The sequence below is a fragment of the Pelophylax lessonae genome (assembly GCF_965119305.1).
Source record: "Pelophylax lessonae genome assembly, chromosome: 1".
Taxonomy (NCBI): domain Eukaryota; kingdom Metazoa; phylum Chordata; class Amphibia; order Anura; family Ranidae; genus Pelophylax; species Pelophylax lessonae.
The window spans coordinates 805,243,525-805,270,382 of record NC_138768.1 but is presented as its reverse complement, the minus strand read 5'-3'; the positions used below and the strand labels follow the sequence as shown (position 1 = coordinate 805,270,382).

Sequence of the window (26,858 nt, the reverse complement as noted above, 5' to 3'; positions counted from 1 at the left end):
ATAAAGTTGACTTTATAAATGTAGCTCAGCACACAGAACAGAAAGCTCTTTGTGCTTTAGTCTCTGGGTGGCAGAGTCTGCAGTACCCCTGATGGCAGCTTTTGAAGTGACACTGCTGCTGCTTCACACAAAAATCTGCTGACGTGGTCTGGTCCTACAGCCGACAATGTCCACTCCATGCTAAAAGCTGATGACGCTGCTGAGTGCTGCCTCTGGAGCTCCCAAGAATGGGTCTTTTATAGAGAGAAAACAGTCTGGAATGTTAATTTAATTTAGCCCATAATGAGCTTTTTGTCATTGCCGCAACAAAGTGCCTGTGTTAGAAGGAAAATTGATCTCCATTTCACCTGTCAATATCCTCATGGAGCCATATAACATGCCTTACTAAATATCCCTTTATATCGTTTCTTCATTTTTTATGCTCTTGAACCCTTTGCATTTGGGTATATAGATGTAGAGGAGGGATTATTAGAAAGGATTGTCTAGTATTAGTCACATTCAGCTGGCCTTGTCCAGTAATGTCAGAAGACATTTTGTAGCTTGTCCAAGCATCTTTTTCAGTTCTGATGAGTCAGCAATATACTCCAATATGTATATCCACGCGGGTGAGGTTCTAACCCTTCTCCACTCTATCCCAAACTAAGAAAAATATCTGGAGTTACTTTACTTTAAAAAGTCATGATATTGCAAATGATTTGCGTGTTTAAATTAGCATAATCAGGGGAAGCCCTGGTCTCCGTTGTGAATTACTATTGTGGTAGCAGCATTTAACAAGTCAATAAAAGAGGATGTTCAAAGTGCAATAACCCATACCCATCAACTAGAAATCAGCAGACTCCAATAATGTAAATCAGTGGTCCCAAAACTGTGGCCTGCACGCTGGATGCAGACCTTGGTTTGCCTTTATCTGGCCCTTGAGGCACCAATTATCCCACTAGCACTAATTGTGAGGCACTATCCCTTTCACTGACACTAATGATGGGACATTATTCCTTCCACCAATACCAACAATGGGGCACTATTCCTTTCACTGATACCTATGGCGGGGTACTAGGCCTCCCCCTGACACCAACAACAGGGCATTATTCCTCCCTCTGACACCAGTGATGAGGCACCATTTCATCAACTGACATGAACAAGGCACCATTCCTCCTACAGACACCAATGATGAGGCACCATTCATCCCACTGACAACAATGATGGAGCATAATTCTTTTTTCAAAAATTTTATTGGAGAAAAGAACAAGGCCTACATAATGGAGAGACAAGAGAGAGTCATCACTTAAGAACAGGGGACCAAACCAGTTGTAAAATGTCATAGTGCAGTATGTGGGACGCAGCCCTTTTTAACATAACTATAGAAGGAACAATGAGGCACCATTCCTCCGACTGACACCAACAATGGGACATTATTCTTTTCACTGACACCAACGAGGCATTTATCCTTCCCCCGAAACATACAGCAAGGCACTATTCCTTCCACTGACACCAACAATGGGGCATTATTCCTTCCACTGACACTAACACGAGTTCATAATTTCTCCCACTGACATCAACAATAGGGCTAAATTCCTTCCACTGATATAAATGAGTGGCACTCTTCCTCCCACTAATGCCAATGAGGGTTCACTATTCCTCCTCCTAAAGACCACGGGTGCTATGTAAACTTTTTACTCCCACTGACCAGCAAGCCTGAGACATTGTTTAATACCACTGATGATGGGGCATATTTTTTCCCATAACAATGTTTATTGAACATTTCAAAGAAGATCATAAACACAACTACATTGTGCAGACCCGCTTCCACTGTTGCAAACAGTTATCCATATCACAGGCTGGTGGTTTCATGACAACTTAAAAGCAAACTCACACACACATCATAGGTTGAACTGGATGGACTGATGTCTTTTTTCAACCTCACTAACTATGTAACTATATGTAACTATGTAACTTACAAAGACATAGAGGTACTGTATATTGAGACTGGGCATTTTTTTTACCCTTGCTGGCCACAGTCTGCCCCCCCCCCAAAGTCTGAAGGACAGTAAATCTGCCCATTTATTTAGAAAGCTTAAAGACCCCTAGATGTAAATCATTGTGTTTATTTTTGTAACTTTACTATACATGTTATGCCCCTTTCACATTTTCACATGGGCGGACTGATCAGATGTGCCTGTCAGTTTTTAGGCAGACCCAGTCGAACCATCCATTGCTCTCTATGGAGCGGCAGGTGTCAATGGACATGTGTCCATTGACACATGCCTACATCCAACCTGCTAAAAACAGATCGGATCAAATGGCCATTGAGTGTAAATGGACAGGCAGTCTGTTTATATCTTATCCCCCATAGAAGGGATCAGGTTGTGTCTGTGTCCACTCTTCATAAGCGGAGCGGGCACAGACCAGCCCATCCCACTGCTCAGCGGGGATCAGTGGACAAATTCCCCCCTAAGCAGGCAGAATTCTGTTGGAGTCTGCCTCATGTGAAAGGGGCCTCAATGGCCCTCCTTATTCTCGGGTTTCCTTGTGTTTTTCATTTCCCATGTGATGTCTTGATGCTTTTTACTTAGATGATAAAAAAAAAAAAAAAAATCTGAAGATATTTGTAAGACTATAAATAACAATATATCTAGTTGTGGTATGTTCTTCAGGCATATATAAAATACGTTTTAATTCAGTTCTCTAAATTAAAAAAACATATTTGACCTATATATAACTAATGTAACTACCTGGGTATTTATTAATATCAGCCTTTTTTAATGCCCTGAACAGTAGGCTAAAAGAGGGAGTGTCCAAACTCTGTGCCACTCAGATTCTGCTACCTGCACATGTGCTGACGAGTAACATGCTGACAGGAAGAGAGAACAGAGTGAGCAGAGGGATAACTTCATTAGTTTGCTGCTTTTTCATTGTCCAGTCACCAAGGTGGGTAGGTGACTAGGCTGTATTGCATAACTGCAGTAGGGAAAACTGTAGACACCAACCTGGCTGTGTTATCTGGTAGTGTTTTGTAAATTTCAGTACTGGATGGATATAAATACAAATCCTTTGGCGGTAAAACCAGTTCTCTTGTGTATTTCATCTTTTTGTTTAGCTCTTTGACTGAAGTTCATCTTTATCCTGGAAATTCAATGTATTGCAATTGTAAATCCTGCTTGCGTGATAATCTGTGTTATCTATTTTATCTAGTGCTATCTATTGTCCATAGGCTGACATTGTGATTTAAACCATAATCTTTTGGGTCCTTAGGTTAGTTTAGCCTACAGCTATGAAACAAAGGACGCCCTTTGCTTAGTGTTAACTATTATGAATGGCGGAGACCTAAAGTTTCACATATACAACATGGGGAACCCAGGCTTCGATGAGCAGAGAGCTATGTTTTATGCTGCAGAGCTATGCTGTGGACTGGAGGATCTACAGAGGGAGAGAATAGTTTACAGGTAAGAGAGAATTGCTGTTTGTGTGTGTTTTGTGTGTGTGTAACTTGAAATTACTGTGCGGCAGCTGTTCAGTTTATTATGTATTTCTGTATAGTGAGGCTGGCAGCCATATTGGTGAGGAGGAGGATCAGACATCAGAAGGGCTTATCCTCCCCTTCAGCAGAGATCTCATGGCTGGTTTTGGGTCACATGACCAGCACTGGAGAATACCAGGTGCAGCTTTTTTTCTCTGCCCATCTATTACCCTTTATTTATCCATCCCAGCGACATTGGTATTTCAATTATTCAATTAAATTATTTAAATTTATTATCTCCTTTAAATTATTTGCTTTGTGCACCACCCCCTATTTTTGTTTCAACTGTTTGAAGTACACCTAATTTTTAGAAGCTTTTCGTATGTATATTTCTTAAAGACCATCTGCGGGTGATCAAATCCTCACCATCCTTGTCCCACCCACTTCATCTGATTTCAAAGTAAAAAAAATAATAATAATTTTTACCCACTTGAGTCACTGCGTGATCCTCCAAGACACCTCCTCCAGAAGTAAAGACTGGTGCTCTATTACTGCAGTCAGGGCCTACTGCCAACTGGTCTTGTTGCTGTGCCATGTCGTGATGTTTTCTTTATTTTACATCACAGGACAGAGGTCTTTATATTTACAATTACTTTGGTTATGCTGCCATCTTCAATTAAATGCACACTGACTCAAAAAGGCAGGAAACTGTGCCCGGGTATAACCCCTCCCAGCTCAGCTAAGCCTCAGTTTTTATCTAGTATCTTTAGGTGATGGATGTACCTACAGCTGTCTCTCTGAAGATCTCCTTTCAGTATTTTAGTTATGATTTCCTGGTTTATTCCTAATGCTCCTGCTGGGGTAGAGGAGGGTTTCATCCAGATCGGCCACTACAGCCTGATGTTCCAGAGGGACTGTACTCAGGCTCTGCATGCAAGAGTGGGGATGGCCTGTAATGTTGCTGGTTGGCACTGAAAAGCTACATGTTACAGACAAAAGTCAAAGCTACAGGCTATCTGTAAGGCATCCTTCTCTCTCTGGTGGGTGTGCCTCTACGGCCTGTGGTAGATTCAGTGGGAGTTTGCCAAGCCCTAAAGTCTGGCTCCATTCAAGAGATTCAGACCCAGAGGCAGTTCCTGGACAATTTCCAAGAGTTTTGAGTTTCTCTGTACTTGCCTATGAAGATTCCATATGCCAGCTTTGAAGGGTGGGAACCATGCCTGTCTACATAAGAAGGATCCTGTGGCTCAAGTATTGGTCGGCGAAACATCTCTGCATGAAGCAATTCAAGAAGCTTCCCTTTGAAGGCAAGTGCTTGTTTGTACCATCCTTGGATGCCTCCATCCTAAAGGGGACTGTGGGTAAAAGCACATTCTTATCCCTAAAGAAGAAAGTGACCACTCAGGAACCGAACCGTTAATGCCTTTGTACCTTCTGTAAGGAACAAGCCTTGATAAGCTCATCCTCCTCACAATCAAGGGTCATTCATCTCATGCAGGTGGGGGACATCTTTTAGCTTTCATGGTTGTCCGGACATAGCAAGACATAGAAGGCTAGGTCCGCAGTGTGCTGTCCAGAGGCTACAAGCTGGAGTTTTGCTACTTTCCTCCTTCACGCTTTATGCACTCAAGGTATCTTCGGATCCACAAAAAATAAAAAATAAGTTTTTGTTGTGGTCCTGGAAAGACTAGTGTCCCAAGGGGGCACAGCACCCATACTGGGTTTGGTCTCATGTCTTCTATTGAAACCAGTTCACAGATCCCAAGCCAAGCGAAGACGTCTTGCCCATTCTGCAATTAAAGGTCTCAGCAAGTTCCTGAAAGTTCATAAATTCAGGATGGAATCCACCTGATCATTGATTACTTTACATTCATTGGGGGACTTCCTGGCATCACTTGATATCAAGGATGTTTACCTACACATCCTGATTTTTCCTGCCTCGCTAGTGGTTTTTGTGGTTTCAGTTTGTGACCTTACCTTTTGACCTGTCCATGGACCCCAGGGTGTTTACCAAGGTTTTGGCTCCAGTTCTGGGTTGTTGAGGACCTGGGGTATCCCCATTATGAGGTACCTGGACAACCTGCTCTTTGGGGAGCAATCAGCTTAAAAACTTGACATCAAAATCCAGCAGACGGTACAGGTCTTGAACAGCTTCAGTTAGGTGCTGAACATTCAGAGGACCACCTTGGTTTTCGACACAATGACTGGACTGTGTAGGCTTAGTCCTTGATAAGGCTCAGAGGAAGGTACTGCTCCTGCAGGATAAATGTCTCTTCAATCCCAAATGGAGTTCCTGAGGTCACTGAGTCCCCTCAATCTGGACTTGCATAAAGGACTGGGAAAGTATAGTAACCACCTTTAAAGCAGTTCCCTATACCCAGTGTCACTCCAGAGCTCTTCAGCTCAAAAACCTGTTGGTATGGGACAAACTTCAGGAATCCTTACATCTTGACTACCAAGCCAAGATCGGATCTAGAGTGATGGATATCGACTCAGATCCTGGATTAAACTGAAACTAAAGGTCTTGACAACTGTTGCTAACCTGTTGGGCTGGGGAGGTGTTCTGGAAAACCTCATTAGTCAGGGAACTTGACCGTCAGAGGAGCAGGAGTTTCCGATCAAAATCTTAGAACTTGGGACTATTCGGCTAGCTCTCATAAACGGGTCTGTCTGCCTTCAGGTGCCTCCCAGGCTCAGGGTGCAGTGGGACAATGCTGAGGCTAAGGCACACATCAACTATGAAGAGGGGACAAGAAATTGTGCTGCTAAGGAAGAAGTGGGCCTGTTCTCGTCTTGGACAGAATGTTTCATTCTGGCCCTCTTGGCTCTAAACATTCCTGGTGTAAAAAAATTTGGCATGTGGATTTTCTCAGTCATCAGCACCTGAATCTGGGAGGTGTGAGCAGAGATTTGTCTGTAGAGGGGGACACCAGATGTGGTTCTATTGATGTCCTGATTCAGGGACAGCTTTGTGTGTTAAACCAGGGATCCTCAAGTGTTTACAGTAGGCATGGGTAAGGTTCCTGTTTTCTCAGGCAAGGCTTCTGTTTTTCTGGTTTGTAAGTCTACTACCCAGTCTGCTTTCCGCACTTTTACAACTTCTACCAGGTAGATGTTAATGCCTTTGCAGATGCCAAAAGGTCTAGCAGGAGGCTTTGTAGTGGGGTTTCCCTCATTCTGTTTTTGTGTTTTGAGCATATTTTGTCCTTGTTACTGTATTGCTCACTCCTAATATTTAGTGCTCTGGGACATCCCAAGTAGTCATAAAATATGAAATCCTCTACGGCCTGTAATATGAGTAAGAAACTAGAATTTTTGGCTTACCTGTAAAATCATTTTCTTGGAAGAAATTGATTTTACAGGTAAACCAAAAATCCTAATATCACACACTGGAGTCTTCTGGACCCTTGGGAAGTGTCCAAGACACCCAAAAAGCTACATGGGTGCTTGTAGAAGGAACCTCCCACTCTGCAGTCAAGAAAAAAGAAGACTTTGGACCCGCTCTGTGCCCTGACAATAGATTCATTTAAGTAAAAGGGGGTTTTAAGTAGATTTAAAAAAAAAAATGGAATAGATAAGGGGGATCAGCTTTAAAGTATACCCAGAGTTCTCTATTTTTTTCTTTGGTGTGTTTTTTTTTTTGTTTGTCTTTGTATAAAATAGGAAATTCTTTTTCTTCTATCACACATCAAGAAATGAGAAGTAATCCTCTCCTTAGTGAGGGTAAATCCACTTTTAATTGATACCAGAACAAGAGTCCATATGAAAATATGCCATCTCTAATCTTTTCTGGTGACTGCTTTTACATTTTGCATAGTCCGTTGCTTTGTCTTGAGACAGTTTTCACAAGTATAAATAGAGAGGGTTAATGTCCTCAGCAGGGACACAGACCGCAAAAAAAAAAATTAAAAACAAATCTAAGTTTTTGCTTTAGGTACCTTTTTAGTAAGTTTTCATAAGCCAAGTTGTAACTTAGACTGTTTTTAATATATTGATCCTAAAGATTTCCTTAATTGTTTCTTATAAATTTTAGAGACCTAAAGCCAGAAAATATTCTGCTTGATGACCGTGGTAAGTGTACAATTTTATTTGCAATAATGTTTGGTAGAACCATTTGTATACACTTTTTAATGTGCCACAAAATGTTCTTCATTACACAAAACTTAATAAATCACATTCATTTTTTATGTTATTAAATGAGAACTACAGTTGAAAATAAAATGTTGAAATCCATTCAGTTTTTTTCATACTTAAAGTGGTATGTTTTACCAATCCATCTCATTACCTTTTATAGGTAGCCTGGTGATCAGAACAGCCCTCTTGCTTATGTTTATTGTAGGAAAGGTACTTCCTTGCACACCCACTGTATGCTAGCTTTCACAATTAGAAAACCTTTTGTATCTTTAGAAAGGAAAAAGAGGGCTTCTGCAATACATTTATTTAAAAAAAATGTTGTTGCTATTGTTATTTAGTGGATGCAAGAGACAAACAGATTAGATAACTGCCAGTCAGATTTGCAGAGTTGCAGTGCTCATGATATGTTGACTCATTATTTAAAGCCAACCTGTGCCTGGGCTATGGGCATTCAGCGTATTCATATCAAGCAGTAAATCATCTGTAACACAAAACCTCACTGACCTCTGTAGCTACAGGCACTTTTGAGAAAACAAACACATACTCCGATTCTACAACAGTAGCAAAAACGTTTTTTGATTCACACTCTCAGCAGCTCAGCCAAACCTGCTTCGCTTTAAAACAGACATCGATCATTAGGGCACATATGTTTATGTGGCACAGGCAGATGGAGCAGTAGTTTAGAACTAAGAAAGTACCAAGCTGGTAGTAGTTCATGTGACCTTTGCAGTAAACCATCCCTTTCTGAGAAGGTATCACCCTAGCACCAGAGATGGGGCACTATTCCTCCCATTGACAGCAATGATGAGTCACTATTCCTCCCACTGACACCAAGGATGGGGCACTATTCCTTCTATTGACACCCAACAATGGGGCGCTATTCCTTCCACTGACACCAAGGATGGGGCACCATTAACTCCCCCTCTTATAAAGATGGGGCTTTGTTTACTCCCACTGATGCTAGAATGTATTCTTCTCCTACTGGCCACAGTCCGCCCCCCCCCCCCTAAATTCTGCATGACAGAAAACTGGCCCTTTGTAGGCTTTCTTTGTTGACCCCCTTTTGAAGATGCCGCTTGCCTAGTCTTCACACTGACCCTCTGGCTTCATTAATTTCAGAGTCGCTGATCTTGAACAAGAATGTAGCAAGTCAGAAGCCTTGATATGTTCCAGAGATTTAGAAATCTGATTAGTATGGATAAGGATGGCCATACATGGACCAATAGACGAGATGCAGCAGATTTAGGCATTTTTAAAAAAAACAGTCAGGTCATATGGGACAAAAACAACCATTTCAGATTGTCACATAAAAGGATTTTGTGATATTGCAAAATGTATGCATGACTTGCTGAATATTCTATTAGGACCAGGAAAAACAAATTTCTTTACATATATGTGGAGTCAGGAAACAGATCGCCGTAGTCCCTCAGTATTTCAGGGACAAGCATCTGTCTTACTGCCTGTTTTTCTTGGTCGATCATCTACTCAGCCACACACTTTCCCTTTAGGCATTTTTATACATGCAATCAGTCAGATTACAGATTACCTTTCTGGTTATTGATTCATTTTTTATTGATTGTTTTTGGTACAAAATGTCTATTTCCCTTTTTAAATAAACGTGTTTGTGCAGTAAAGCATGCTATAAATATTTCCATCTGCCTTCATATGTACACTTTCTGAGGGTTATTTAATAAATTTCGAGAGTGCAAAATCTAGTGCAGCATAGAAACCAATCAGCTTCCAGGTTTATTGCCAAAGCTTAATTGAACAAGCTACATTTAGAAGCTGATTGGTTACCATGCACAGCTGCACCAGATTCTGAGTGCAGCAGTTTTAGTAAATGTCCCCTTCTCTGTCTAGCTCTCCACCTGTAGAACCTTTATGTCTTATTCCCTGTTGTAAGAATCCATCTCACATAATGTTCTTTCATCACACAGGGCACATCAGGATCTCCGATCTTGGGTTAGCTGTGCAAATCCCTGAAGGAGAGTCTATACGTGGCAGGGTTGGCACCGTGGGCTACATGGGTATGAGCCTTATTTTGATTCCTAATATTTGCAGTGGAATTCCTCTTCTTTATACAAATATAATATGATTACCACAGTTTAGATGTCTCTAATAGTCTGTAAGCTGCCAGTACATCTTTCTGTCACCACAGTAGTCTTTTGTCTCCATGCGGTCTCATATACACACACTGCTTGGCAAGAACCCAAAGGAGGGTGGGCACCGCTTCTTCAAGGTAACCTGTACTAAGAAAATATGAAGGCTGCCATTGCTAATCTCTCCTGCTGAAAATGTTATTTACATAATGTATTGTTGCTACAATGTGTCCAGTACTTTAACTGTCACAGACCAAGAATGTATATCAGTATTTCTGACTTCAATATGACTTTGTAATCTGCATGCTTGTTCCAGGTCGGTGACTTAAAGTGCTGCAACCAGGGAAATAGTATTTTTCTCTCAGTACGGGTATCCTTTAATCTTTAACTAGCCATACACTTTTGATTTTCCTCTTTCAGCCCACAAGCTGAGCAAAAGAAAATAACTCTATTCCCCCATCTACACTAAACACCATAGAGTGTATCTTAGATGATTTCCAAGGATCTGTCACCATTAGAGAAGCTGTAGCTAGAGCTCTCTTTCAAGCCCGGAGAGTTGTGCTTAGGTATTGGAAGTCTACTGATCCCCCATTTCATAAGGAATGGGTTCAATGTATGGGTGAGTTGCTTAGACTGAAGAAGTAAATTTACTAGCACAGGGTATGCCCCCATAAATATGAAAATATTTGGTGTCCCTGGCTAGACACCGCTGGGTCTGAGTCCCTTAGAACTGGTGATGGACAGGTTACCTATTGGATTTGTTTTGTCCCCCCAACAGGAGAACTTTACTATACACTTGTCAGTGGGTGTAGTGCAATGAGGAAAGGGATTCTGTTATTTACCTATGACCAAACTCTAATTTTCTTCTATGATAAAGGCAAGCTAGCTTTGAACCACTGTGCTTGTTATACATTGTATGAGCTGTTTTCTGAGTATGTTCAAGAAACTTCAGAAGGCTGTCTGAATTGTTGTAAAGTTTTGATTATATGTTTATATTTTTCAATAAAACTTTATTTGATTTAAAAAAAAAAAGACTGAATATTCATGTTCTGTTCCTAACATGGGAAGTTCACTTTACAATCCACCAATAACCGATCTATGTGATATTTGTTTTAAAAATAGTCTTCTGCTGCATGTGTATTGTTTGCCACTTACATACAAGTCTTTAGGGTCTTCCTGCTACCGTTTGGTCCCTAGGCACTCCTGTGCCTACAGCCTCACAGCTGTTTATCTGTCATATGAAATCCAGGCACTGCTGCCTCTGATTGCTAGTCCCAGGAGATTTAGAGTGGGATTTGATGCTGTCACTATTGTGCTTCTCATTGTTCTCCTTGCTGGAGGCTGTGACATAAGGAAGAAAAGCCCTGCCTCTACCAAGATATCAGCTTCCACACATAGACACAGTGCAGAAAACTGCATGGTAGGTCATTAATGGGTAAAGATCAGCTGCAAGGAAACCACAGGCAATACTGGGGACTAGTCCTTTAACTTCTGCCTGCCTTTTGTGGGTTCACCGCTTTCAGAGTTCATGTCCTCTTTAAAAACTGTGAACTATCCATGTGGTTTAGAGGAGAAAAAGAATTCAGCTATGCTGGGAGTTGTGCAATAGATTTTCCTGCTCTTCTGCCCAGTAAAATATTAATGCTGAAAGACTTTTTCCTGCCAGTCATTTCCACTGATTAATAAGTAAATATTCAATTAGCTTGAGCAGGATGGTATTAGCAGTCTGCTTGGGTGTTCAGCCTAACATAGAAATACGGATTTATATTTTAAGCACATAATCTTTTTCTTTTTTTTCCCGGATTATGTGGTAGCAACGTTGTGAATTCCCGTATCACTTTCAAACACACATTAAATGAAAAAATCGAACAAAGTAATTCTGTAATTTTTGGGACGTGAGTTTTCCACATTGGAAGTTGTTTTAGTTGTATTATACGTTTTTTCCAATTTTTAGATAATTTTTGTAAGATTTTTTTATACAAACAAAATAAGAGATCGAGAGAGTTATACATGACAAACAATATGGTTGCAATAAAACAATGTGCAACAAAGATATGATCGAAATGCAGAGTTGTAAACTGTATTATATCTAAAATATATATAATTTAAAAGATAATAAACTAATTTCCACATATTTAAACAATAGTAAGATAAATTTAAAACTGGATGAACGTGTGGTATTTTCTGTTGCAGGTTAAGTTGGAATTTGCTTAGTTCCTAAGGGCAACAGACACTTCCTGCAAGTTGATGGGCAGGCAAATCAAACAGAGCAGCATATTTTTGATGCTGAGAGTTTACCAGCAGAGATATTTTGAATATCGTTTTTATTAAAGAATAATTCTCTCTTCAACTTTTATTAATGTTTTTGGTTTCCCAGGGGAAAAACCACATGTAGTACTTTATACCATCATCCTATGTGCTGTCTCACTTTGAGGTAGGGCACCCCTCCTCCCTCCACATCTGTCCGACAACGCATAGAGCAAGGAGACAGCTCTTTTACAAATGACATTTTTCTCTATCTCCAAGCACTTGCCCAAGACAAGAGTCTTACAGAAATACAAGGCTTGTCATTTCCAGGTGAGCAGGCAGTGCTTGGAGATGGGTAAAAGTGTCTCCTTGCTAGCTGCGATGTCAGACGTGGGGTAAAAGGAAGAGGGGTATCCTGTCTGACATCACAACTAGTCTTGGACAGCACATAGAAAGATGGGACAAAATAGTACATGTACTTTGTGCCATGGGAAACCAGCTAATAATAATGGAAGTTAGACTTAGTGCTATAATATTGTTGTAAAACAATTTACTGATCATAAAACAAGGCCTTTAATACAGAATCTTCTTTCTTCAGCCCCAGAGGTCATCAACAATGAAAACTACACTTTTAGCCCCGACTGGTGGGGGCTTGGCTGCCTTATTTATGAAATGATCCAGGGTCAGTCTCCGTTTAGGAAAAGGAAAGAGAAGGTGAAGAGGGAAGAGGTGGACCGACGAGTGAAGGAGGACGAAGAGGAATATTCTGAGAAGTTTTCAGAAGATGCCAAATCTATCTGCAGGATGGTAAGTGCAGAAAGAAAAGTGAGTATAATGAAAGCAGGTACTTTGTTGTGTGGATAGTTGATCATTCCCCAAGAAGAGCCAAACCTAAAACACGGAGTATAATTGTCTATACATGAACAGTCATTAGTCTAAAATATGTTATACCTTCAGTTCTGATAACTGGGTGGGCATAGACTTTTAGGAACTAAGGGAAGGCCGCATTGGTGCCTGGAAGTGGTTCTTGGACGTCCCCTCTATTGTCCTAGATGTTATGCACTATGGACTAACTTACCAATATGTCATAGATATTTGGCCATCATCATAGATGGTAAACTCTGATGCCTGTCAGGTCCCTTGCCCTCGGGGACAAACCACATTGAGTGGGTTGGATAAAATCAAGGAACAAAGCACCATCCAATATCTTTTGTTTCGAAATGTTCAAATGTTGGATTGACTTACAGGATAAGGTAGAATTTCAATAGTCATGTATTTTAAGTTGCCTACCTGTCTATCTACCCTGCATTCGCAGAGCATTTTGTAATATTGGATGGTAGTCCCTGTAAGACATTTTTGATGGTAAGTTGGAACTTATTGGCTTTGAAAGGGAGAAGTAGGCTCTCTATGTGTTCCTGAGCACCCCTAGAGCTCAGGCTGGAAATAATGTATTAAACCAAGTATCTCAATTCAAAATCAGCCACATAAATTGTGAATTGTTTTCAAAAACCCATTTGAGCTGAGCCATACAATTATAGGGAACAATACCATGTATGTACAGGTATGTAATTAAAAATGATGCATGATAGGTTCTCACATAGTTCTCAATAAATTTGTAAGCAAAAGACATTGTGAGAAGAATCCATAGAAAATGTTACACAAGCAATTAAAAGCTGTATAGATTTCATAGGGTGGTGTACAATTTTTCATTTGTTCTTGGCACCAATAGCCTAGTACCAAAAACAACCAGCACTGGACTCCTGGTCTATAGATCTAATGCCCCCCCTCCCATGTAAATAAAACCAGGGCCTTTTTCTCAGAGAAAATGTGCAGGAACTCACCCCCCCCCCCTCCCCTAGGCTACACCTGTCTCCACCGCTTACCCACTCCTAGAACCACCCCTTGTCTCCACCCCTACACACGTTATAGCACCGCCCCTTTAAAGAACCGGTATAAATTGGGGGGCTATACTAGTAATTTGTATGGAATTTGTTAATAAAAAGCAATATAGTAAAATGCAAAAAAAATTTGAAATATCCAGCACTTACCAAAGTAGGCTCAGAGGCAATTCCAGATGATTTCAACCGGCCCATATCCAGCTATGTGACAGCCCATATCCAGCTGAGAAGACAGCCAATATCCAGCTGAGAAGACAGCCCATATCCAGCTGAGAAGACAGCCCATATCCAGCTGAGAAGACAGCCCATATCCAGCTGAGAAGACAGCCCATATCCAGCTGAGAAGACAGCCCATATCCAGCTGAGAAGACAGCCCATATCCAGCTGAGAAGACAGCCCATATCCAGCTAAGAAGACAGCCCATATCCAGCTAAGAATACAGCCCATATCCAGCTGAGAAGACAGCCCATATCCAGCTAAGAGGACAGCCCATATCCAGCTAAGAGGACAGCCCATATCCAGCTAAGAGGACAGCCCATATCCAGCTAAGAGGACAGCCCATATCCAGCTAAGAGGACAGCCCATATCCAGCTAAGAAGACAGCCTATATCCAGCTAAGAAGACAGCCCATATCCAGCTAAGAAGACAGCCCATATCCAGCTAAGAAGACAGCCCATATCCAGCTAAGAAGACAGCCCATATCCAGCTAAGAATACAGCCCATATCCAGCTGAGAAGACAGCCCATATCCAGCTAAGAGGACAGCCCATATCCAGCTAAGAGGACAGCCCATATCCAGCTAAGAGGACAGCCCATATCCAGCTAAGAGGACAGCCCATATCCAGCTAAGAGGACAGCCCATATCCAGCTAAGAGGACAGCCTATATCCAGCTAAGAAGACAGCCCATATCCAGCTAAGAAGACAGCCCATATCCAGCTAAGAAGACAGCCCATATCCAGCTAAGAAGACAGCCCATATCCAACTCAGAAGACAGCCCATATCCAGCTCAGAAGACAGCCCATATCCAGCTCAGAAGGCAGCCCATATCCAGCTAAGAAGGCAGCCCATATCCAGCTAAAAAGGCAGCCCATATCCAGCTAAGAAGGCAGCCCATATCCAGCTAAGAAGGCAGCCCATATCCAGCTAAGAAGGCAGCCCATATCCAGCTAAGAAGGCAGCCCATATCCAGCTAAGAAGGCAGCCCATATCCAGCTAAGAAGGCAGCCCATATCCAGCTAAGAAGGCAGCCCATATCCAGCTAAGAAGGCAGCCCATATCCAGCTAAGAAGGCAGCCCATATCCAGCTAAGAAGGCAGCCCATATCCAGCTAAGAAGGCAGCCCATATCCAGCTAAGAAGGCAGCCCATATCCAGCTAAGAAGGCAGCCCATATCCAGCTAAGAAGGCAGCCCATATCCAGCTAAGAAGGCAGCCCATTCCAGCTAAGAAGACAGCCCATTCCAGCTCAGAGACACTCACAGACCCACTTCCAAGCAACATTAACAAAGCCCCGTCGTGTATGAATAATTTACCAACAAAGGGTGCACAGTTGGGCTACACGTGTCGCTTTCGTGCACGTGTGCGCTCTCTTAACAGTTTTGAGAGCGGCTGCCGCCGAAAGGAGCATCCAGTCTGCAGGGATAGGTGAAGTGCGGACAATATAACTCTACTCTCCACTGTCTATGGGGAGGCTGCAGCCGGAACTATATGCAACCATCCACTCATGTTACGGCTGCCCTGCTTCCCTGTCTCACTACACATGTCTGGCAGGGGTGCTAGGACAGCGTTCGGGTAGGTTCTGCCAGAATAAAAGCCTTAAATAAGACCTTTTTTATACTTCAAAATCATAATTGTAGCTGCTTAATATGGCCCATAATGCCTTAAAGGCTTTGTCCACTATCATGGAACTGTAAAAAATATATACAGTATATCAACATTTACAATTGCTACAAAAGCCATATTGTAATTTAATGCTATTAAAAATGACCTTTCCTTTTCAATCTGCAGCTGCTGTAATTTTCTATAAATTCAATGCAATATGGCTACCTGGGGGTATTCTTGTATACAGCTTGTATACAGAACTTCACCAGAAATGTAATTTCCTGCTTGGGATGAAGAACTTTGCAATAATATAGAAATCAGATTTTAGGCATTCTCTGCAACAAAAATGTAATTTTTGGTGGGATACTCCTAAAGGGTTAATCACTTGTAAAGGGGTTCAACTTTTCTCATTAAAATTCTAAAAATGCATCAGCTGCTTGTAATTAATTAGTTCCTTCCATTCATAATTGGCTCTGCACAAGATATAATCAAACTATTTCTTCAGAGCTAAAATAGGTAGGAATCTACAACAAAGTTTGTTAAAAATCCTGAAGTTTGTACATTGATCACCCAGAGGAGATTGTTTTTTTTTTTTTCTTCTCAACAAAAATGCAATTACTCTTTAACTGACAAGTGTATTTTTCTCAGTCCTCTCTGACAAGCCTTGTGTAATCACCTAAGGTACTACCAGTTTCATATACAGTAGTCTTTTCCACTTCTGCAGCCAAATTGGGACAACATCTACTTTATATTTGTTACATGTTCTTCTCAGTAACCCTAGGCCCCTTTCACACATATGGATGAAAAACGGACATCAATGCATCTCTATGTAAAAACGGATGACAACGGATGATCATCCGTTAACATCCGTTTTCATCCACTTCCGTCAATGTCCGTTTTTTGGAACGGATGAATGCCCTATTTTTCATCCATCCAAAAAAAAAAAAGGATCGGACGAAAAACGGATGTAAACAGACAAACGGTCCATTTTTCATCCGTTTTTGCATTGGTAGTGGATGTAAAAAAAAAACTTATGAAAAACGATACATTTTGACGTGACTGAACTGATGAACTGAACAGACCGTATGTGTGAAAGGGGCCTTAAAGAACTTATTTGAAAATATTTAAAATTTGCTGCTTACCTTTTACTTGCTCTTTTCTGAAAACCCAGTAACAGTTCACCATAATTAACCTTGTCTGTGTTGTGCTGGCAGTCTCATTATTGAAAAATTATTATCAAATAGATTTGAACACAATCTATCTTAAATGATTAAATATCTCAATTGTATGTTAATGAGGGAAAATCAGTCTGTCCCCACTTTGTCCCTCTGCTTGTTCAGAGAAGCTTGTAGTCTCTTTAAAGGCTTGCTCCAAAGAAACAACTTTTGAAGGTATTTAAAAAAATATATTTTTAGATCGGTTGTTTGAACAGGAACACATAACAAACTTCTAGTGGGATTTTCTCAAATTTGACTGCAAAAGTTGAACCACACTTTAAGGAGGATATATAGCAGGTCAACCCCCCCCCCCCCCCCCAAGGGTTCTAACTCTGACTAATGAACATGACCTGTGTCTTTATTTTCCACCTAGTTACTGACAAAGGACCCCAAGCAGAGGCTGGGCTGCAAAGGGGATGGAGCAGCAGGTGTAAAGCAACACACAATATTCAGGAACGTCAACTTCAAGCGTCTAGAAGCCAATATGTTGGATCCACCCTTTGCTCCAGATGTAAGTAGTTCTTCCTCCAGAATGTTGGATGGCCAGGACCCTGTGTGATCTCTGCTAATGAGGGAGAACCTTTTAACAGGACATCTTGACTGATGACATCCTCAATGTTTGGCCTTGTTAACGCAGGCGTACTTTAGTGTACATCCCTGTGAGGGCAATGTTTTTTCTGCACAGGTGTTGCGTACATTCATGCACGGGCAGTCCCATTCATGTCAGTTGGGACGCAGTAGCTGCATGGATACAGCTGCTGCTTCGGATTGGACATCCATTTGAGTGCGGGTCCCCAAATGCAAACAGTGTGTGTTTGGGGAATCTGAACCCATGCAGATGTCAAATTGGGAGCAGCGGCTGTGTCCACGTTTGAATAGCAAATCTAACTCCTTGTTCGCTAAAGTGAAGTTTGGCTTGGTTTGTTTGGAGTGAAAATAAGCTTCAAAGTGTCTTGTAAATCAATTCCTCAGGGTCTTTCAGTCCCAAAGACCTAAATGTGACAGAACACCTGTGCCTCCTGTGCAGGCAAAACATGGCCCTCACACGGGTGTATGATTCGGTACACCTGTGTGAGCAAAGCCTTTCCCTGTGGTTTGTTAGGAAGGACATTGTACTGCAGGAAAGACATTGTGCTGCAGGAAGGACATTGTGCTGCAGGGACATTCTGGAATTATACAAAGAGACTTTTGAAGTGTTATGTTGAGTCCATTTTTCTTTATTTTTTCAGCTGCAATTTTTTTACTTATATGCTTATTTGCTACAGAAAATTACTGCTGCACATAATCAAGCACATTATACCAAAATATACCCATAGGAATTATTTGTTATCAGCAAGGCGTTGATGCTTTTAACTTCATGCAATCCTAGATGCAAATACAGTCTATAAAATTCATGTGGCTAACAGTGGTCACCATTAGGAAACCCTCCCTGAGAAATGGCATGCCAACATTGCTGCTGAACATGCATGTACACAGGAAAAGCCTGCAGGAGATCATCAGTGTTAATATTATTATTATAATACAGGATTTAGATAGCACCAACAGTTCGCCCAGAACTTTACAACGTAACGAGGGACCGTACAATTAAAATACAGTTCAATACAGAAGAAATAGAAGGGTCCTGCTCGTGGAGCTTTCAATGTAAATGGAGGGAGAGATTATACAAAAGATGATAGCTGCAGGGATTATTTTGATAGAGGTGACTCAAGTACAGTTTTTTAGTTGGAGGTGGGGTAGGCTTCCCTGAATTCGGACCCTTTCACATGTGCTGTTTTTCAGGCGGACTTGATAGGACCCTGCATTGTTCTCTGTGGAGCGACGGATGTCAGTGGACACATGTCCGTTGACACCAGACGCTATCCGATCCAATTCTGTCTGTCAAAAACAGACAGATGGCGGTTCTATTTTCCATCCGTCCAGCGAATCGGATGTCATCAGATGGAAACAGACAGGCAGCCTGTTTCCCTTCGATAGTCCCATAGAGAAGAGCAGGACTGTATTTGCCTGCTCAGCGGGGATCAGTAGAGAGATCCCTCGCTGAGCAAGCGGATTCGGCTACACTGAGGCACCTGTTTGAAACGGGCCTAACTACGTTTTCAAGGATCTCCTAAAGGCAGACAGGGTAGAAGCTGAATGGACATACTGGGGTAGAGGGTTCCAGAGGGTGGGAGAAGTTCTGGCAAAGTCTTGTAGGTGAGCATGGGAGGAGGGAACTATAGAAAGCAAGATGTCTTGGGAGGACCGGAGAGGATGATTTGGGTGACATGACATCTGCAGATGCTATTATGCAACAAAGGATGCCAAGGTTGATAAAAAAAAAATACCAAAAATAATACAAGTAATTTAGCAAACAAAACTTTATTCAGCTAGCAATACTGTGTACTCTAAACTTTTATGGTTTAGATATGTCTGGGCAAAATGAAGATAACACCTATTCAGTACATCTCTGCAGTACTTGCACATTTTCCCATGTACATACGTATTCCTCACCCTTTTTTGTCCCTATCCATTTTTATACATTTATTTCCTACCCAGCAAAACAGTCCTACTAACTGGATTCTATAGAGCCTGTGCCTAAGGGAGATTTAACTCTGGGGGCAAATCTGTGTTAATAGGAACTGGAATCCAGGCAGCCGCCCTTGCACATATTTTATAAGGCTAGTGATGATGTCACAGGGGGTAATAGAAGATTTTCTCGCTACAGGAACAAGGTTATGACTCTGTTCACACTCCTGCGACTTAGGATTCGACTTGTGAGACCCAAAGTTGTTGGACATGTGAAATGCCATGTATCTCTATGAGATTCGTCCCAATTGACACTACTAAAGTTGCTGCAACTTCAGAAAAGAGTTCCTGCACTTCTTTGATCCGATGTTGACATGGCTATAATGCAAAAGTCTCATCAGTCACTTCAAAGTCGGACTCCAAAGTTGCACTGAAAATTGCTCTAGAGGGGGACAGGGAGGTTTGTGGGTACATTTGAGTCATAGTGTCACAAATCCTTTTAGCATGCTATGGTGTGAACTGCATCAGGGTTTTTTTGATGATTATCCGCTACAAAGAGTTATTTACCTCTCAACAAAGAGTTCTGTGAATGTGCATTGCAACAGTTTGGCAGTGGCAGTCCTTGCATGGCCCTCAATGATCTTCATGAAGATTGGCTCCTGCTGATGCCTCCATGGCCAGTGAGGAGAGAGCCGCTGCTCTCGGGCACTGTGCTGGATCGTGATCAGGCCCTGATAAGTATTGAGGGGAGCTGGGGGGAGGGGAACTGATCAGAGAATGTTTTTTTACCTTAATGCAGAGAATGCATTTAAGTATAACTATAGGCAAAACTTTTTTTTTTTTGATAGAGTGGAGATAGATTTGAACCCATGCCTGTTTTTGTTTCTGTCTGTGCCCCCATTTGGGAGATCCACCTTTTCTACTTGTCCTGCTTACCATTATAAATGAAAATGATGGTAAAAGAAAATCCCAAATTTTGGGTTGTCCCCAGAAAAGTAATAGAGGGGAAGTCTTCCAATGGGGACACTAGTTATGGTGACATGGGATTTCCTAAGGAATTCCTTTAAATTGCCAGGAGTTTCTCTCGCCTCCTGTTTGGCTAGGGGACAGAAAGTGAACGAAATCTCAGCAATGGGACACAGATGGCAAGAAAAAAAATAAAATAGACAGGCGTTAGAACCCTTCCTTACTCTATCCAAAATTTAAAAAAAAGTTTTGCCTACAGTTCTAACTTAAGGTAAAAAAACCTTCTGCCTTTACAACCACTTTCAAGGTAATGTATAGTTTTTTTTTTATGTTAGTGCATACTGTATATTTTCTTTTTTATTTGTTCTGGTTAGGAATATAAATAATAAAAAAAAAATGTTTTTTCTTGCTTTGTCTAGTAAATACCTGTTTGTTTTATTTCCTTCAAGAATGGTAATGAAAATTCTGTTTCCAATCTGCTTAAAATCGTGCAAAACACCTCTATTGATTTTCTTTTTTTTACCTTCCAGCCACGTGCTGTATATTGTAGGGATGTTCTGGACATTGAGCAGTTTTCCACAGTGAAAGGAGTAAATCTGGATACCACAGATGATGATTTCTACTGCAAGTTTGTGACAGGCTGTGTCCCCATCCCCTGGCAGCAAGAGGTACTGCAGTTATATTGGCGCAGTTCATTTACTGTACGGCAGCATTTCTGAACCTTTTCAACACAGAGGAACCCTTGAAATAATTTTCAGGTCTCATGGAACCCCTGCTAAAAATTACCATATTTACAACTCATGATACATTAGTGTGATGGTCAGTGGGATGGATGCTCCTTACACTTGTGGACACTGGGAAGAATTACCTTCTTCCAGATAGCTAAAAAGATCAATGGTGTCTGGGGGAATTTATCTGAGAGGCAGAAACTGCCCATTGCTCAAGGAACCCATACTTGCCAACTGTCCCTTTTTTCCTGGGACAGTCCCTGGAAATAGGAGCCTGTCCCAGGTAATTTAGGAGCCTGTCCCAGGAAGCACCTGCTAATCGGGCTGCCCATAAATGTTACGCAGAAGTAGTGGAGCTGAATGGGAGACTTATTCCAACTCTGCTACTATGGCCTTAAAGCGGAGTTCCACCCAAAAGTGGAACTTCCGCTTTAGGTGGTCCTAAGCCCCTGACATGCCACATTTGGCATGTCATTTTTTGGGGGGGGGGGGGGGGGAGCGGGTACCTAGTTTTGACAGGTACCCGCTCCCACTTCCGCTCGGAGCGCCGCGGCGCCCTGAGCGGAAGTTCTCCTCTCCCCCTCCCTCCCTGCAATCTTCTGGGACATGTCAAAGGTCCCAGAAGATTGCCGGCCAATCACGGCGCGTAGCGCAACTCGCGCATGCGCAAACTGTCACAGCCGGGTGCCCACAGCAGTGATGCCGGCGCCGAGGGAGAGGATCAAGGCTTCGGGCGGCCGCATTGCTGGACAGGTGAGTGAAATGGCTGGAACTCCGCTTTAAGTTTGAAATTCCCTTTTTAATTTCCTATAATTCTCTATATATTGAGTAGACTCTATAATCTGAAAGGTAGGCGAGATTAATTATGCAGAGTGGGCGGGGCTTCAGGGAAGTGGGTGTGGTAATTGATAGCTGTGCTGCAAAGTGTCCCTGGAAATTTTTTTTAAATGTTGGCAACTATGGGAACCCCTAGCAACCTTTGGAGGAACCCTGGGGTTCCGCAGAACCCTGGTTGAGAAACACTGCTGTACGGATTGTAACCCTTCATCCCTGTTATGTTCAAATAGCCAATTTAGAAAGTTGATTTCAATTGCTGAATTCTTGTTGTAGGTAAGTGACATATGAATTTTTTAAATCTGGAGAAGCCAGGCAATTAGCATTTCCAAAAAGAAGATTGGCAATTGTAGCCCATGTATGAGTTTCCTTTAGTCTGTATGGTTAACCTCAAAAAATAGAAAAAACACTGCACTTGGGGAAAAAAACAACAAAAAGCTGCCAGCACACAGAGATTGGATACATAAACCTTAAAAATGTGTATGGTAACAAGGTGCAGCGCTAAAATGTCAAATGACAACCGTGACAATACCTGACAGATTTTTTCAATCTGTAACATACAGGTATGTACAGTATAGAAATGTTGTGTTGGGCTAAAGAACATAGTTGTGATTAACTGTAGTTTGCCAAGAGAGCTGTAAAGTGGTATTATAGAACACTTTATTGTACAAGGGTAAGTGCCACTGCTTTGGCAGAGGATCAGAAATGAAAAGTCTAGTGGAAGAGGCATTTACCTGGCCAAACACTGATAGATTTTTTAATTCAGCCTGCCTGCTAGCTTATCAGATTTCTCCATCCACATTATACAGCGCGGATGGATGAGATCCCCCTGAGGGGCCATTGTGTTCTGACAGGCAGCAGTGACTATCAGAATACCTGAATAGCAGATGCATCTAAATGGATGCAGTTGCTGTTTGGTTCTCAGTTTTCCACCTGGCTTCTTCAATTTTTCAATCAAGGGATGCAGAGCCACCCACAAAGCAAATTGCGCACAGTGAGTGGCCAGCCTAAAGCCCCGTACACACGCACAGATTGTTGGCCGTAAATTGACGGCCAACGTCCGATATGCCGATTGTAGGCTTGTTAGTATGATGCTTCCGACAACCAACTGCGAATTTTCGGCCGGAAAAAATCTGGTGTGCATGCTATAAAATTTTTGTTGGCCAACAAAGAACGGCCGATTGTTCCTCAGTCAGTACAGATTTCGGCAGACAAAAATCAGATGAGCAAGACTGGGCATGCTCAGAGAAGAAAAAGCACAGGGAAAGTCAACCATCACATGCCATCACTTCTGAAGTTGGTTTTTGTTGGCCAACAAAAGTCCAGTGCAAGTCTAGAGCACATTTCAACCAACAAACAACACTGGACAAAAGTTGGCCGATCAGTTGGCCAACAATCTGTGCGTGTGTACGGGGCTTTAGTCCTGCCACATCAACGTAAAATGTACTCCGGAACTACTACCATGTTCTGGGGAGACTAACTTGCAATGAGCTAAAAGAAGAGAAGACAATTAGGAGGTGTGATGGTAACGGCACATGGCGAGCTAGTAGTAGTTAGTTATTTTCAGTTGGATATGGTATGTAATGTTGGAGACCTTTCATAACTCATTCAAATGGATTTCCGAGTTCTAATAAACTGGAGAAGTTACTTGGTTAATTAGTGAATCGTCTTCAACTTTATAGAAGAAGTCCAAATGAACGTGACAAACTAATACTAGCCATACCATGACCTGAATTCACGAGAACCTTCATAGTCTACGCAAGGCCAGGTCTTCTACTGCTTTGTGGGGTTGACCATGACCTCGGTATCTACCTTCCACCTGCTCAGTGATGAATATTCTGAAGGTCTTCTCTTCTCCTTCCTTTCACAGATGATTGAAACAGAGTGTTTTAAAGACATCAATATTTATGAGACCGACGGCTGCTTGTCACCAGATCTGGATGTGAGCAAACCGAACATAAGACCAAAGAGAAGCTTCTTTCATCGATTGTTCAGAAGAGGGGTGAGAAACGTTCCAGTGATATGCTGTTTACAGTGCTGAATTTATTGGAAACTCTTTATTCTACAGGTTACTAAACAATGGGTTGCTGGCTAGCAATGCAGACTCCCTAATAATTTATTTAATTTCAGTTACTTCTATAGTGCTGTCACTTTATGCAGCACTTTACATATATATTGTACATTCACATAAATCCCTACCCTCAAGGTGATTACAATCTAAGGTCCCTAACCCATATTTATACATAGACATGCTAAGGCAAATTTATACAGAAGCCAGGTAACCTACCAGCATGTCTTCAGAGTGTGAAAGGAAACTGGATTACCCGGAGGAAATCCACGCAGGCACAGGGAGAACATGCAAATTCCAGGCAGGTAGTGTCGTGGTTGGGATTTGAACAGATGACCCTAATGCTGCTAGGCAGAAGTGCTAACCACTTAGCCACTGTGCTGCCAAATCATTTATACATGTCAGTGAAGTGCCTGCTTATTAAGGCCTGGTTTAAAATATAAATAAAGGCAAACATTTTTTTTTCTGTTTTGGATAAAGTGGAGAGGGATTAGAATCCCTTTCAGGTTTTTATTGCTGTCTGTCCACATTAGTGAGATTCATCCTCTCTATTTGTCCTGCTTACTGTTATCATTAAAAATGAAAGTGAAAGAAAATCCCAGATTTTGGCTTGATGCTAGAACAGGTAAAGAAGGGAAATGTTTTAAAAACCGAGAAGGGACCAATGCTTGGGGTCCAGCACCGTCTACCTGTGGTCGGTCCTTCTTACCGCTATGGGTCCCCAACGCTGCCATCTTGGATACTGGAGCTGAGGAACCACAGCCGGCTCCACATTGAGCAATGTGCAAGCTCATGTGGCACTTTTTGAATGGTCCTACAGCCTCCTGGGACATGTGTCCTGGGGGGGGGGGGGGCAGGGTAAGGAAAGCTATTCACACCTAGGTGAGGATTGCAGAAGTGGGAACAGGTACTGATAAAAAAACAGCACTCTCCCCCCAAATAAAACTGTAACAGGCTGGTGAAGGGAACAAATCAGTGTGATTTCACTATTTCAAGGAAGTTCCGCTTTAAAGCGAACATTTTATAGCTGTGCTGTATCAAAGATTAGCAGCAGTCATGAGTTTGTTCTAACCCCTTGACAACCAGTACATTTATAAATGTCTCTTGGTAGAGAAGGGAATAAAGAAGGAGCATCTAAATGCAGGACAAATGACCTGGAAAGCATCCATGGAGAACTTTCCCTTCATTTAGAAAAGCTGAACATGGAAGTGCCAGTGTAAATGAGGCTTTAAAATAAATGCTACAATGCTAAAGAACAAAAGATGATACTGCTCTGCTTGAGCTGTCTGTACATTGGCATGCAGCAATACCATACCCATTGACCGCAGAACTTGGAGTAAATGAAAACCTGTACCCTGCAGAGTGTGAAATATCTACATATGTGATGTATTCGACCCCTACAAAGCTAATTGTCTTTTTTTCTGGCCTACCCAGGTTTGCTTCAAATCCTCCTACAGCGACGACGATGAAGAGGCATCCCGACCATGAACCACTGTCCAATAGCCAAAAAAATCAAACCTTAGAGTTAAACTGCAAATATTTTATTGTATCTATGAACTGTAAAGGTGTATTATAAATTAAACAAAGAATTCTGTATGCGTTTACAGATTTTGTACATTTCTACTTGAATTCTGTTAAGATGTATATTTTCACAAGTGTATTGTACAAAACCAATAAGGTCCTATTCATACCACTCCAATGCATTTAGTGTGTCTGTGTGTGTGTGTACATATGTATATTAATGATCCATATCTCGCTATATTCTATACCTACACGCGCACACAGTGTTCATTTGAGTGACTGAAAGTATTTAAAACCACAGTCTGTGTTAGCGGCATTTAAGAGAACCTGTCATCTATGCATAATGGAGGGAGTCATTTGTGAGCTAAAAAAAAAATTAATTTTGTGACTCAGGGCAATTGTACAGCTAGAACAGTCCATGTGATTGCTATATATCCCAGGGACTATTGGGTTGTCCCACCTTCATGGTCCCTAAAGCTTAGATAGGCAGCACTTGTGTATTAAAGTAGCTTTAAACCTAATCACTAAAATCTTAAACTTTTTTTAAAAAAAGTTTTCAATCTACAGCTCTTTTAAAGAACACCTGGTGGTCCAACCACGGAAGTTCTTGTTCAGGTGCTTCATCTTATGAACCGACAACTGCCTCTCAATTGTGCTCCAGCATTGTCACCAAGTCAAACCGTCCCGGGGGGGAGGGCTATAAGCTGACACACATTGCACAGCCATGGTCCACTGTTTTCAGTGTGCAGGCTTAACTATAAAAAATCGGCTGCTTACAAATTTACCACATCCATATATTTTCTAGTGACCAAAACTTGTAATAGGACTCCTTTAGTACAAATGGGACAAACGCTTCTGTAGATAAAAAGTTTATACAAAGTTTATTATGATAAAAATCACGTTATAGTAAAAGAAAAAAATGCACTCTACAGGACCCACATACAATGGAGGACCAACATGATACAATTGTACTACTTGTTCATAGTTATAACACCAGAAAGAGAGATTAGCCAACAGATCAGGGCCGACTTGTTTCGCTTTGACTGCTTCCTCAGGACCCAGTACTCTTGGATAAAGGAGTGAGTAGCCTGAACAATGCCTTCGGAGCACTACAGACTGCAGAGGAACAGTGGTAGGGGATAGCCAACCCCAGGAGGAACAGAAAGAAATAGCTTAATCAATCCAAAGCCAAGATTATTAGCGTTTGCCACTTGCATTAACTTGACCAGTCACGGGGGTTAAAGAACATCCTCTTGGGAACAAGGGGTCCTGCTTTAACTATCCATGGGTGCAATAACCAAACCCTTGTTCTCATGATGTTTGATGATATTGGGTCTGGAGGATCTGGAACTTGCAGCTGGATATCT

At 41.7% G+C, this 26,858-nt stretch overlaps 1 protein-coding gene across 1 annotated transcript in view; it reads left to right on the top strand.

Annotated features, from left to right (window-relative positions):
* GRK4 (G protein-coupled receptor kinase 4) overlaps positions 1 to 25,574 on the top strand; it is a 379,913-nt gene extending 354,339 nt beyond the window's left edge. Inside the window, exons 9-16 of the mRNA XM_082256443.1 lie at positions 3,250 to 3,440; positions 7,488 to 7,525; positions 9,526 to 9,615; positions 12,533 to 12,741; positions 17,243 to 17,380; positions 20,871 to 21,008; positions 23,773 to 23,904; positions 25,405 to 25,574. Coding sequence (XP_082112569.1) covers positions 3,250 to 3,440; positions 7,488 to 7,525; positions 9,526 to 9,615; positions 12,533 to 12,741; positions 17,243 to 17,380; positions 20,871 to 21,008; positions 23,773 to 23,904; positions 25,405 to 25,458 — 990 coding nt within the window. The 3' untranslated portion in view covers positions 25,459 to 25,574. The remainder of the gene's footprint in view (positions 1 to 3,249; positions 3,441 to 7,487; positions 7,526 to 9,525; positions 9,616 to 12,532; positions 12,742 to 17,242; positions 17,381 to 20,870; positions 21,009 to 23,772; positions 23,905 to 25,404) is intronic.
* Positions 25,575 to 26,858: the final 1,284 nt, after the last annotated feature.